General features: G+C 39.6%; 1 protein-coding gene across 2 annotated transcripts in view; it reads left to right on the top strand.

The window, feature by feature from the left end:
• The window catches only part of DPH5 (diphthamide biosynthesis 5), a 36,311-nt gene extending 24,480 nt beyond the window's left edge, over nucleotides 1–11,831 (top strand). Inside the window, exons 6-8 of one of the 2 annotated variants that reach the window (XM_009213814.4) lie at nucleotides 5,906–5,945; nucleotides 8,355–8,458; nucleotides 10,460–11,831. In XM_009213814.4, coding sequence (XP_009212078.1) covers nucleotides 5,906–5,945; nucleotides 8,355–8,458; nucleotides 10,460–10,683 — 368 coding nt within the window. In that variant the 3' untranslated portion in view covers nucleotides 10,684–11,831. The remainder of the gene's footprint in view (nucleotides 1–5,905; nucleotides 5,946–8,354; nucleotides 8,459–10,459) is intronic. The other variant, XM_009213815.4, reaches the window with a different exon arrangement.
• The last annotated feature ends 2,687 nt before the right edge of the window (nucleotides 11,832–14,518 follow it).

Below are 14,518 nucleotides of genomic sequence, written 5' to 3'. Positions count from 1 at the left end.
TTTTAAATTTTCAATCTTTTATGTCAGTGTCAAGTTACCATAAATTTTGTACATATTCTTACTCCTGTAGTTACTTCATCATTTACTGGTAACACAAAGCTCACATACTGGCATTGGTCCTGAGATCATACTTTGAATTGTACTGTCTTAGTGAAACTGTGTGAAGTCACTCACCAAAATGTCTATCACATAGCACAACATCAGGGCAGATAAACCCATGATTTTGGCCTCTGTATATTAAATACAGATATTCAGAACATTAGAAAAGATTTCTGTTTGCCACTTTTTTTTTTTTTTTTAGACAGAGTCTCACTCTGTTGCCCAGGCTGGAGTGCAGTGGTGCAGTCTCAGCTCACTGCAACCTCCGCCTCCCGGGTTCAAGCGATTCTCCTGCCTTGGCTCCCTGAGTAGCTAGGACTACAGGTGCCCGCCACCACACCCGGCTAATTTTTTGTAGTTTTTTAGTAGAGACAGGGTTTCACTGTGTTAGCCAGAGTGGTCTCCATCTCCTGACCTCGTGATCCACCCACCTCAGCCTCCCAAAGTGCTGGGATTACAGGCATGAGCCACTGCACCCGGCCTTTTTTTTTTTTTTTTTTTTTTGAGATGGAGCCTTGCTCTTGTCGCCCAGGCTGGATTGCAGTGGCGCGATCTTGGCTCACTGCTACCTCCGCCTCTCGGGTTCAAGCGATTCTCCTGCTTCAGCCTTTCCGAGTAACTGGGATTACAGGTGCCTGCCACCACACCCAGCTAATTTTTGTATTTTTAGTAAAGATGGGGTTTTGCCATATTGGCCAGGCTAGTCTCAAACTCCTGACCTCATGATCTGCCTGCCTCTGCCCCTCAAAGTGCTGGGAATACAGGTGTGAGCCACCGCGCCTGGCCTGTTTGCCAAAAATTTTTAAGCTATTTGCATAATATAACCAATTCTCTATTATTTAACAATATTTAATTTTAAGCAACACAGTAAGTTTTTTGTTTGTTTGTTCGTTTTTTTTTGGTTTTTTTTTTTTTTTTTTTTTTGAGACGGAGTCTCGCTCTGTCGCCCAGTCTGGAGTGCAGTGGCCGGATCTCAGCTCACTGCAAGCTCCGCCTCCCGGGTTCCCGCCATTCTCCTGCCTCAGCCTCCCGAGTAGCTGGGACTACAGGCGCCCACAACCGCGCCCGGCTAATTTTTTGTATTTTTAGTAGAGACGAGGTTTCACCATGGTCTCGATCTCCTGACCTTGTGATCCGCCCGCCTCGGCCTCCCAAAGTGCTGGGATTACAGGCGTGAGCCACCGCGCCCGGCCTGTTTGTTCGTTTTTTAAGAGACAAGGTCTTGCTCTGTCTCCCAGGCTGGAGTGCAGTGTCACAATCTCATCGCACTGCAGTCTCAACCTCCCATTACCCAAGTGATCCTCCCACCTCAGCCTTCTAGGTATGGGACCACAGGCACATGCCACCACACCTACCTAATTTTTGTATTTTTTGTAAAGATGGGGTTTCGCCATGTTGCCCAGGCTGGTCTCGAATTTCTGGGGTCAAGCGATCCACCCACCTTGGCCCCGCAAAGTGCTGGGCTTAGAGGAGTGAACCACAGTGCCTGGCCGTATGTCTTAATAGAAAATATTATTATACATTTTTACTAATGATTGGCATTTCTTAGGATAGAAATTAATATCTAGAGCGGGGATTAGCAAACAAGGACCCATGGATCACATCTGGCCCGCTGTTTGTTTTGTAAATAAGGATTTATTGGAACATGGCCATGCACCTTCATTTATATATTATCTATGGCCACTTTCATGCCACAACAGCAGTGATGGGTAGTTGTGACAGAGACCATATGGTCCTCAAAACCTAAAATGTGTCTGCCCCTTTTCAGAAATTTGCTGACTCCTGATCTTGAGTGAAATTTTATTTAATCTCATGTGCTGCACCCTGAATCCCTTCAGTGATGTGTTATAACCTTACGCTACTTTTTTCATAGTCTTACCAGCCATATGAATTACCTTATTAACTTGATTTCTTCACTGCGTCGTAAGAGCAGAGACTTTATCTTGCTCATTATTCTCTTCCTAATGTCTGGAAGTCTAGCACAGTGTAGGCATTAAATAAATATTTATGGAAATTAACTGAAGTTTTATTTAGTCTATATTCTCAGACTTGGTCTTATTACCCATTGGCACAGAAAATCTTTTAACTCTTGCTAGTTCAATCAATTCCAGCCAGAATACACTCCTTTTAATTCCATTTTTCTCTTTTTTTTTTTTTTTAGATGAGGTTTACCCTGTCATCCAGGCTGGAGTGCAGTGGTGCAGTCTCAGCTCACTGCAATCTCTGCCTACCAGGTTCAAGTGATTCTCCTGCCTCAGCCTCCTGAGGCTGGGATTACAGAAGTGTGCCACCATGCTTGGTTAATTGTTTTGTTTTTAGTAGAGATGGGATTTTGCCATGTTAACCAGGCTGGTCTCACACCCCTGGCCTCAAGTGATCTGCCCATCTTGACCTCCCAAAGTGCTGGGATGACAGGCTTGAGCCACTGCACCTGGCCTCCTTTTATTCTTGACATCTAATTAATTATAGATCTAGATTAGGCCATAAACTCTTCTCTAACACATTTTCTTTTGTCTTATGCCAATATTCGCAATCAGCTAGTATGACGTTTTCTTATTTTAGTTTATTGCCAGTGTGATTTAGTGCTTCATTCATCATTAATTAGCTTTATAATTTTGTCCTTGAATTTTCCATGTAAAAAGAGACTGGTCTTACTTTTTTATAGTCCTTACTAAAAAGGACACTGTAAGACTTATGAGTTGGTGTGGACCATGCCATCAGATATATCTATCTTGTTATCCCAAAGTTCGATCGAGTTAAGATCAGCTGTGGGTAGAAGGTCAAAGTAGATGACAGGTGAAGGATAATTTTTGAAAGGACTTTTGCTGAAGAAGATGTATCTGAGGGCCGGGCGCGGTGGCTCAAGCCTGTAATCCCAGCACTTTGGGAGGCCAAGACGGGCGGATCACGAGGTCAGGAGATCGAGACCATCCTGGCTAACACGGTGAAACCCCGTCTCTACTAAAAAATACAAAAAACTAGCCGGGCGAAGTGGCGGGCGCCTGTGGTCCCAGCTACTCGGGAGGCTGAGGCAGGAGAATGGCGGGAACCCGGGAGGCGGAGCTTGCAGTGAGCTGAGACCCGGCCACCGCACTCCAGCCTGGGCGACAGAGCCAGACTCAGTCTCAAAAAAAAAAAAAAAAAAGATGTATCTGAGGGATGAAAAATGGGGATTCATTGGAGCTCAGATACTAGAATGTGTGTTTTACAACAGTACTGAAAGGTTCTAAAACAGAACAGGGAAGGAAGAATCTGAGAGGCAGGCTACCTGATAACCTCCCCTTATAGCCATTAAAAATGACAGGAAAGGCTGGGCACAGAAGCTCACGCATGTAATCCCAGCACTTTGGGAGGCCGAGGCAGGCAAGGTCAGGAGATGGAGACCATCCTGGCTAACACGGTGAAACCCCGTGTCTACTAAAAATATAAAAAAATTAGCTGGGCGTGGTGGCGGGCGCCTGTAGTCCCAGCTACTCTGGAGGCTGAGGCAGGAGAATGGCGTAAACCCGGGAGGCGGAGCTTGCAGTGAGCCGAGATTGCGCCACTGCACTCCAGCCTGGGCGACAGAGCGAGACTCCGTCTCAAAAAAAAAAAAAAAAAAGAAAGAAAAAGTGACAGGAAGGAGAGCAAGCAGTGCTTATCTTTTCAGAAGCTTTGGAAAGGCAAATAGAAGATCAGTGTATAGGTGTTTATTGAGTGCTTACCCTATGCCCCATGTAGAGTTAGTTTCTTTTGGAATACCAAGAAAGTATAGACGTGGGTCCTGCTCTCAAAGCTTTGAAATCTAGTTTGGAACTAATGTGTTGTGCATGTGAAAGTTTAAAGAACAATTAAGTTCTATTGTATGGAGAGGCAGGAAGGACAAACCAGAAATTTGGCTCTTGAGTTCTCTTTCTAAGAGCTGCCACTTTTCTTAGCTTTCCTGGGAAAAGACAAACAAGGTTAAACAATATATCTTCCTTGCTCCATTAACAAAAGCAGGAACAGGCTGTGAAGTATAGGATGTCATGATTTCAAATCCTCAAACCATAGTTCTTATCGTTTTATCGTCTGGCATTCTCATTATTTAAATTAGTATGTATTTATTGAATGCTTGCTGTGGGTTAAGTTCTGTAGGGATTAGTGTGGGTAAATCATGGTAGGAAAACACAGAGAATTTACAATTTACTTAGAAAGAGAAGACCAATATATATGATATAATTAGAGGTTCATAAAAGATAGCATTAATTGTATAGATCTTTCCAAGAACAAAAAGCATTTGAGGAGATGTCAACAAAGACTTTATGAAGGAGTTAGACTTAGGTTGTCCAGAAGGCGGATGGTTTAAGATGGGTTGGTGACTGAGTGGTGGGACAGCCACATGAGTAAATTTATTCAGTAAACATTTATGGAGTGTCTTCTGGGTACTTCACATTATGCTAGGTCCTGGTACTAAGATGAATCAGAGACGCTTACATTCTAGCAAGCCGAAATAGAGAAGAAAAATTATGGACTGTTTGAAGACAAGGGAAAAGTAACGCGGGGTCTGGCCTGAGACGAAGTCACGAATGCATTCCTTGATTAAAAAGGATTTACCTGTAAAAATTCTCCTCAACCCTCTTCACTTTAAAAATCAGATTCTATAGAGCATATTTGAAAAGTAAAGAAAACTGAAAATAAGAAAAAATCTCATTATCACAACATTTCAGAAGCTCAAAGTGAATGAATTAATAAATGGGTTAAAATTTTTAAAATCTTACAAACATAATTTAATGGAAATCTAAAAGTTGACTTACACCATTGATTATAGGGAGGCCACATTCTTAGTAACAGACATTCACTTTTTTCTGCATAATGTGACAGACAAGTAGAAATATATTTCAAACCTGAAAAAGGCTTTCAGTGCTGGTTCCAAGAACATTTAAAAATATGTATTTAATATTAACTCTGCTATAATTTCCAAGCAAACTCTTGGATATTCTTTATAAGAAACACTTCTATAATCACTTAGGAAATCTGCATAAGGCTATTAAAGACTCCTCAGTTGCACTATGTTTATTTTTGCAAAAACAAACTTTGGCTGAACCATTTGTTTTCAGCATGTAAAGCAGGAAGCAGCTGTTGCTGTTGTATACTGAGTTCCTTTGAGGATGTAGAGTGATTCTGCTTTTTTACCTTTACCAAATAGTTCAGTTAAGCATTAGTGATTAAAAAGTATACCGAATCAAATATTTGTGATGCTTGGACTGTCAAGCTTTTTGAGAGCAGAGGTTATATCTGGTCAGGTCCCTGTGGTCTCCCAGTCTCTGGCACAGTGTCTGACACACAGTTGGTGCTCAAATCCCTGTTAAAAGCATGAATACTTAGAATTAAAGTATTTATTCAAAATTATGGCATGTGTTAACATTCATAAGAAAGCGAAATACTTTTTTAAATGTGGAAAAGATTTTTTTTCTACTTATATCTATCGAAGGCCTTTCAGTTGGGTCTGTGCAGTTATTAGCTGGCAGAAATGAAAACAAAGATTGTGATTAGCTGTTAGTAGTGTATTTGCCAATGTTTATCTAATTCTTCCCTTTGTCTTCTTTTCCAAAAGGAAATTAGATGTTAGCAGGATGGTCTCAGGGCCAAGCTCATGTTTATTTTCTAACTAGTGGCACAACCACAAGCTTCCATTCTTCTCTATGTTACTGTAACAAAGTGGCTAATTAAAGTGTGAGGGAAGAATGTTTCCCCAAAATTTAGGTGACTCTTAACTGAGGTTTACACATAGGGTTTTGGATAAAGTTTTTAATTAAATTAAAAGAACTATTTTTACTTCCTACAGACATCAAAGTAAAGGAGCAGTCTTTGGAAAATCTAATCAAGTAAGTTATTATTCTGAGAATGCATACATCTGTTTTATTTCCTTGAACCAAATTCAATAAATTCTACTTAAATGACCTGAGTTCTAAAGATGGTTGAAAATGAGCTCTCATTAACAGTGTGAACATTAAACATTTTTATTCTTATGAAATGATAAGCAGTATAATAGAGTAGAAATAGCAATATATCTTGTAGATTAAACACTGAGAACAGTGGTTAGCATCTAACAGACACTCAGTGCTTGTGGAATGAATTAATGCATTGGGATTCTGAAAACATGGGTGTGAGACTGGACGATGGTTCACGCCTGTAGTCCTAGCACTTTGGGAGGCTGAGGCAGGTGGATTGTTCGAGGCCAGGAGTTCAAGACCAGCCTGGCCAACATGGTGAAACCCCATCTCTACTAAAAAGGAAAAAATTAGCTCGGCGTGGTGGCACGTGCCTTTAGTCTCAGCTACTTGGGAGGCTGAGGCACGAGAATCACTTGAATCTGGGAGGCAGAGGTTGCAGTGAGCTGAGATCACGCCACTGTGGTCCAGCCTGGGTAACAGAGTGAGAAAAAAAAAAAAAAAAAGACATGGGTTTGAGTCCTGAGTCTGCCTCTACTTGAGTGCTCTTGGGCAAGTTACTTCCATCTCTGAGCCTTATTTTCTTCATATGTATAATGATAGTACTAATCCTTTTTTACTTAGAGAGGCAGTATCTAATACAGTACCCACTACCCACTTGTGACTAAGGAGCATTTGAAATGTGGTTAATGTGACTGAGGAACTGAATTTTTCATTTAATTTTAATTAATTGAAAAATGATACTCTTGTTGTTGGAAAACTTTTAAGTATGTTTGAAACAGCTTTAGTATATAAATCTACTTTTACAACTATAAATTTTATGAAATTTAAATACAGATCAATAATTTCCAGTGAAAATTTAATATCCAAATTAAGATGTGCTATAAGTACATACCAGATTTCAAAGACTTAATATAAAAACAATCTCTTTAATAATTTTTATATGAGTAGGTGTTAAATTACAACATTTTGGATTAAATAAAATATATTATTGAAATTTTTGCCTTTTTTGGTTGGGCGTGGTGGCTCACGCCTATAATCCCAGCCCTTTGGGAGGCCGAGGCAGGTGGATCACGAGGTCAGGAGTTCACCATCTGGCCAAGATGGTGAAACCCCGTCTCTACTAAAAATACAAAAAAAAATTAGCCAGGCATGGTGGCGCGCACTTGTAATCCCACCTACTTGGGAGGCTGAGGCAGAGAGTTGCTTGAACCCAGGAGGCAGAGGTTGCAGTGAACCGAGATCACACTACTGCACTGCAGCCTGGGCAACACAGTGAGACTGTCTGAAAAAAAAAAAAAATTGCCTTTTTACAAACTTTTTTGTTAATATGGCTACAGAAAACTTGATTATATATGTGGCTTCATTTATATTTCTATTGGATAGCATTGACTTAGAGAATTATTTTGAAAGTCATTAAAATAATCTATATGAAATGTATTATAAACCACAATAGCTATATATATATGTATATATGTGTGTGTGTGTATATATATGTATTTTTTATTTTTTATTTTTTGCGACAGAATCTTACTTTGTCGCCCAGGCTGGAGTGCAGTGCTGTGATTTCAGCTCACTGAAACCTCCATCTCCCGGATTCAGTTGATTCTCCTGCCTCAGTCTTCTGAGTAGCTGGGATTACAGGCGTGCGCCACCAAGCCCAGCTAATTTTTTTATTTTTAGTAGAGATGGAGTTTCACCATGTGGGTCAGGCTGGTATCGAACTCCTGACCTTGTGACCCACCCGCCTCGGCCTCCCAAAAAGCTGGGATTAAAAAAAAAAAAAATGCTGGGATTACAGGCATGAGCCACCACATGTGACCTGCAATAGCTATATTTTTATTAATATGATAATTCGGCAAGCCTGATAGGCTTTTGAGGCATACAGAAATAAACATCACCTGAGACTTTTAAGCATCCAAGATGCTTTAGTTTACTTTTCTTAGAGGAAACAGTGAAAAGAAGAAATGTGGTTTAAAAATGGCCATAAAAAGGACACTAAACCTGATTAAGCTAGAGTATAGACCAAATTGCCACTTATTTTGAATTGTTTTTGCCAAAGGTATCACTTTGAATAAAGATAGCTTTCATTTAGACATCTATCTTTATGTGTTCCTGCCATCATTTCAGTGAGATGAGAGGAAAGTTGAAGTAGAACAATGAAAAAGCTTAAGAAATGAACAATCATCATGCTTTTGTGTATGCTTAAAGTGAGTATATGTAAAAAACATCAAACAGAATGTAGACTGTGGTACTTGAGTATACCTGGGAGAGTAATTGCATTAATAATGTATTATGTAGTTTAATGGCTAAGAACAGTGGCATCTAGTTTTCTACCTATAGGGGAAGGAAGATCTATGAACCTCCACGGTATATGAGTGTAAACCAAGCAGCCCAGCAGCTTCTGGAGATTATTCAAAATCAAAGAATACGAGGAGAAGAACCAGGTACTCAAGACCCTAGAAGGGCTCTCACATTATTCCTCTGTTGCTGCATTTAGATGTGTATATGACTTAATATTGACTCATACTACTGTGGAAGCAAGAGTCAGTGTTTTCGTATTGTACTATTTCTTGTCATTTTTGTCCAACTTTAATCCCATAGGCTTCAAGTTGTACTCTAAGAAAAAAAAATTGGCATTCTTTTATAGTGTAATTAACACCGTTCCAGAACGTGAGGATTTTTCACAAATTAGACATCAGTCACATTTGATATAAATATATTAGAATATAAATATTTTTGTAAAATGTATCTATCATGTTATCCCTAATCAATGGTGAGATCTGTCCTGCAAAAATATACTTATCCTACTTTTATTTTCCCTCTTTTCATTCTTAACACTGAGACTAGGAATAGTTTTCTTCAGGGTAAATATGAGAAAATTTGTTATTATATTCCTAATATGTAGACACAGTGTGTGGTGTATAATAATAATGTTTATTGTCAGTAAATCTTTATGGGAGGTTCTCTTTTTTTTTTTTTTTGAGACAGGGTCTCACTTTGTCACCCAGGCTGGAGTGCAGAGGTGCGATCTCAGCTCACTGCAGCCTCCACCTCCTGGGCTCAAGTGATCCTCCCACCTTAGCTGGACTACAGGTGCATGCCACCATGCCTGACTAATTTCTTTGTGTGTTTTTGGTAGAAACAGAGTTTCACCATATTGCCCAGGCTGTTCTCGAACTCCTCGGCTCAAGCGATCCTCCCACCTCGGCCTCCCAAAGCCTCCCAAAGTGTTGGGATTACAGGTGTGAACCACTGCGCCCGACCCACTGTGATCTTTTTTTTTTCTTGAGATGGGGTCTTGCTTTGTTGCCTAGGTTACAGTGCAGTGGTGCAATCATGGCTCACTACAACCTCTGCCTCCCGGGCTCAAGCCATTCTCCCACCTCAGCCACTTGAGTAGCTGGGACTACAGGTGCATGCCACCACGCCCGGCTAATTTTTTTGTATTTTTGGTAGAGATGGGGTTTCACCATGTTGCCCAGCTGGTCTCGAACTCCTGAGCTCAAGTGATCCGCCCACCTCAGCCTCCCAAAATGTTGGGATTACAGGTGCGAGTCACTGCGCCTGGTCAAGAGATTCTTGAGTGATTGTTGCTTATTTTATTCTCATTAGTAGGCCATATTACAGTCGTGAAACAATAGTCTGCAAGGCTGTTCTATATCCATAACTTTGTACAGAGGTTGCTTGCATTCCCATTTGTCCTTGGATAAATCATTTGCCCCCTTTTGATCATTGTTCAATCAAGACCCCTTTCCCAATTAAACAATACAACCATTAAAGGGTCAGCTCTTTAGCAGTAGCACCAGAGTCAATAATACTAAAGCTCATTAAGGCTGGCTCTTTTGAACTTAAAGACATAAATCATGCCAAATGCTCATTATTTGTTAAGGAATCTATAATCTACTAGTCTCGTATCTACTATCTTAGCTCTCATTACCATGATTTAAAAGAGACAGTATTACATTTTAAAAACAGAAAACTGAAGTTTATCACATTGGCAAGGGAGAAACTCAAATCTGTGAATTTATTTCATAATCTCATGGTTTCTTCAGTATAGCTAGGTCAATATGAACATAAGTAAGTTATTAAAAACATAAGTGTGTAATAAACATTGTTTACTCAGAACTTATTTTAAAACAAATGCTATGCAATTGTAGAGTATAAGTATAGCCTGTCAAGTCCTAAAAGCTTAATGTAAGCCTTTGGAATTCTGAAAAGGGTAAAATTTGAAAGTACTCTTTTATAATATTAGGTAATACAAATGATTTAGAAAATCCCTTGGATGAATTAATGGATAACTGGTCCATAAGTGGCAAAAGAGATTTAAGATATTTGGGGCTTCTTGAAATGTACTTGTGGTACTGATGTTTGTTTGACTGTTGGACAGGATGATGCATTTGCTGAATTGAATGGCAGTATCTTTTTTTTTTTTTTTTTTTTAATAGCAATCACCGAGGAGACACTTTGTGTTGGCTTAGCCAGGGTTGGAGCAGACGACCAGAAAATTGCAGCAGGCACTTTACAGCAAATGTGTACTGTGGACTTGGGAGAACCATTGCATTCCTTGATCATCACAGGAGGCAGCATACATCCAATGGAGATGGAGATGCTAAATCTCTTTTCCATACCAGAAAATAGCTCAGAATCTCAAAGCATGGATGGACTTTGAACGTAGATATTTACTATTGTCTGATTTAAATTTCAACCATATATGGATTGATATGGTTTGGCTGTATCCCCACCCAAGTTGCATCTTGAATTTTAATCCTCATAATCCCCAGGTGTTGTGGGAGGTAATTGAATCATGGGGGGTGGTTACCCCCATGCTATTCTCATGATAGTGACTTCTCATGAGATCTGAAGGTTTTGTAAGCGTCTGGCATTTCCCCTACTGGCTCTCATTCTCACTCTTGCCACTCTGTGAAGAGGTGCCTTTCACCATGATTGTAAGTTTCCTGAGGCCTTCCCAGCCACGTGGAACTGTGAGTCAGTTAAACCTCTTTTACAATTACCCAGTCTCGGGTGTTTCTTTAGCAGTGTGAGAATGGACTAATACATGGATGCATGCACATTTGTGTAACTAACAGGTCTTTTGGCTTATCTAGCAAGTATAAAACAAGCAACCAAAAAGAAGTTGACTCAACAATGCTTGGTTTCCCGTGGCAGTGAGTTTTTTCCCTATGATATCATCAGTTGTTGCTGCTATTTTGGCAACTTTTCAGGATGTACACACACAGAGCAGACCAGGCTGGAAAGCTTGTGGATAGACATCCACTGACAGAATCATTTAAGAGCAGTTTTTATTTATGAAACCAATTTATACAAGATGGTTGTTAATAGAATATAACTTAGAGGTAACTGGAATTTGAATCACTTGAATCTCAGTTTTAAAGGGTAGAAGTTATGAGTGCCAAGAAAAGCAAATAAGAGATTAGTAAACATTCACAAAATATGTTTATAATTTTCTTCTTTTTAAAAAAGTTAGCTGTCCTGACTGCATGAATTGTCCTGACAGCAGCTGGTATTACTGTATATAAACAAAGGTAGAAAGATTACATTTCCATCCAGCAGTCTGACTTAAAGCTCAGCTGAGCACATGCCACAAAATGACATTCTTCTGAATTCACTGTCTTGGTTAGCTGACATCCTAATTATGTGGCTCATATTCTGCTGTATTTTGGAGGTTATGTAATTGTTTAATTATAAATGTTCAGCCAGTCTTGTACAGTTGCTGTTTGGTTTTAAATAGCATCTTTCACATCCAAGCAGACAAATGGAAAACTTGCTGACTACAAAATAAAATTTGTAAAAATGTAAGTTTGAAGGCAACAATGGATTAGTCAAGATAATGCCATATCACTTAACTCAGTTAATACGCCATTGTATATGTGCGAGTAGTCACACATCTTACTAGTTTTAAATAACACTCCATTTATGACCACAGGTCATTCTATTTCATGACCAAAGAGTTTTATATTTTTTGTCAATTCTGAATAGAAATAGCTTTCTTAATATGCTAGTTCAGTTGGTTCAACTCTAAGTATTTCCATGGCCTAACCAATTTTTCTGAGCCCTTAATAAATCCATTGGAAGTTGAACAAAGATTTCCCTACTCCCTGGGTTCATCAATTAGCTAAAGATTATTCGACTTATTTTACTTCGAGATAAAATATATTTATAGATATATATGAAACATCTCTTTTTTTCTTTCTTTGTGAGACAGAGTCTCACTCTGTAGCCCAGGCTGGAGTGCAGTGGTGCAATCTTGGCTCACTGCAACCTCTGTCTCCCAGGTTCAAGCGATTATCCTGCCTCAGCCTCCCGAGTAGCTGGGATTACAGTCATGCGGCACCACGCCTGGCTTTTTTTTTTTTCTGTTTTTAGTAGAGATAGGGTTTCGCCATGTTGGCCAGGCTGGTCTTGAACTCCTGACCTCAAGTGATCCACCCGCCTTGGCCTTCCAAAGTGCTGGGATTACAGGCATGAGCCACCATGCCTGGTGTCATTTTCAATCTGTTAGACACAGAAGGGGAGAGAGCCAAGTACATTTAAATACCAGTTGTATATTATTTTGTTCTCATATGTTAAACTAAACATTTAAGAACTATAAAATGAAGAACTTCTGGTTTTAGTAATGGTGTTATAGCTTGTAATGTCCAAACCCTCCCAATTATAAACTGTGGACAAAATATAATAAACAATGGTCTAAAAACTCTAGGGAGTCACTGAAACCAGCTGTGAACTATATATGATTTTTCCCCTTAGGTCATTCCCAGACTGTGTGGTAAGGCATGGCTAGAACTCAAGAGAAAGTTGCGGTCTTACTGGCTTGAGGTGTTAGGATGGAATTAAGGGCTGCTAGAAGGACTGAAAATTAAAGCAGCAGATCCTAGAAATGAAGGTGTCAGAAATGGAGGAGGCTTCCTGTCTGCATATGATCTCTCCTTGAATCCTTAGCTAACTCTCGAACCGTGCAGGCCCCAGGAAGACTCCATGGACCTTGGTGAAAAGCCACAGTTGGAAGGCTCAAGAAGCTGAACAGAGATGGCTGTTTTCTTTTGCAACAGAAGACAGAGTTTCAAGTTTGAATTCTGACAAGTTAGAAGGGCTTGATAGAACTTTGAGCTTCCCAAACCCCCAGAATGGCCATGTATTAATAAAGGCTGTGCACAAGACTAAAGATTTATGCTAAAACTAAGGATAAAACCTTTAACATAATGTAAAATCAAGGTGATTAGCCAATAATTTAAATGAGATCAAAGCTTAGCACTCTTCAGAGTATAATAAAATGAATCTGCATAACATATAAACAATGACCTGAATACAATAAAATGCTATGGGGTATCCAAAGAAATAAGGAAATACGGCTTATAGCTTATGGTTTTAAAAAAAGAGCAGACAATAGAAAAAAAAAATCCTAACATAAACTAGGTGATAGTGGAATTGGCAGACAAGGTTATTTTTAAAGCAGTTTTTAGAACTATGTTCATGGAAGAAAAGGTAGTGTGATGCCGGGCGCGGTGGCTCAAGCCTGTAATCCCAGCACTTTGGGAGGCTGAGACGGGCGGATCACTAGGTCAGGAGATCGAGACCATCCTGGCTAACACGGTGAAACCCCGTCTCTACTAAAAAACTAGCCGGGCGAGGTGGCGGGCGCCTGTGGTCCCAGCTACTCGGGAGGCTGAGGCAGGAGAATGGCGTAAACCCAGGAGGCGGAGCTTGCAGTGAGCTGAGATCTGGCCACTGCACTCCAGCCTGGGCGACAGAGCCAGACTCAGTCTCAAAAAAAAGAAAAGGTAGTGTGGTTGTAATGAATGCATATAAGTGTATACTCTCACCCCAAAAGTGGAAACATTTAAAAAAAAAAATGGGTTTAACTGGAGAATACAGATGATACATGAAAGAAATTGTCCAATCTGAGGAAGAGAGAAGAAAAGATTAGAAGGAAAACAGCACAGAGCCTCAATGCCATTTGGGGAAATATCAAGCAATTTAACTTACGTAACTGGATTTCTAGAAGAATAGAAGGAAAATAGGGCAGAAGAAAATATAAGTAACTTACAGGCCAGAATTACCCCAAATTCTGTCAAAGCCAAAAAGCTGTCAACTCAACAGATCCAATAAACTGAGTGAACCCCAAGTGAAATAAAGAAAATCATACCTAACATAACAGGTAAAACTGATGAAAACCAAGGATAAAAAAGCTACCACGGGTGTTAGTAGGGAACCTACCAAATTTTTATTTGAAATTAAACTTAACTAGGTTCCTCTGTTTGCTAAATCTGGCAATCCTGTTCTGTATGTAACGTAATCTCAATTTAATGAAATTGTAAAATGAACACTGCATTACTCAGCAGGGAAAGGATGAACAGTAGTGAAATCCCAGTGTTAGTTAAAATGGAAATACCTGAAGGCTGCATACATTTATTTATTTAATAGTGTTTAGCTCTTTAATACTATAAAGTTCTTTAAAATTATCATGTAGTGAAACCCCATTCCATAAT

This window comes from Papio anubis, chromosome 1, assembly GCF_008728515.1.
Source record: "Papio anubis isolate 15944 chromosome 1, Panubis1.0, whole genome shotgun sequence".
NCBI classification, from domain to species: domain Eukaryota; kingdom Metazoa; phylum Chordata; class Mammalia; order Primates; family Cercopithecidae; genus Papio; species Papio anubis.
Note: the sequence above shows the minus strand (reverse complement) of the source record. Positions and strands in the feature narration are given on the sequence as shown.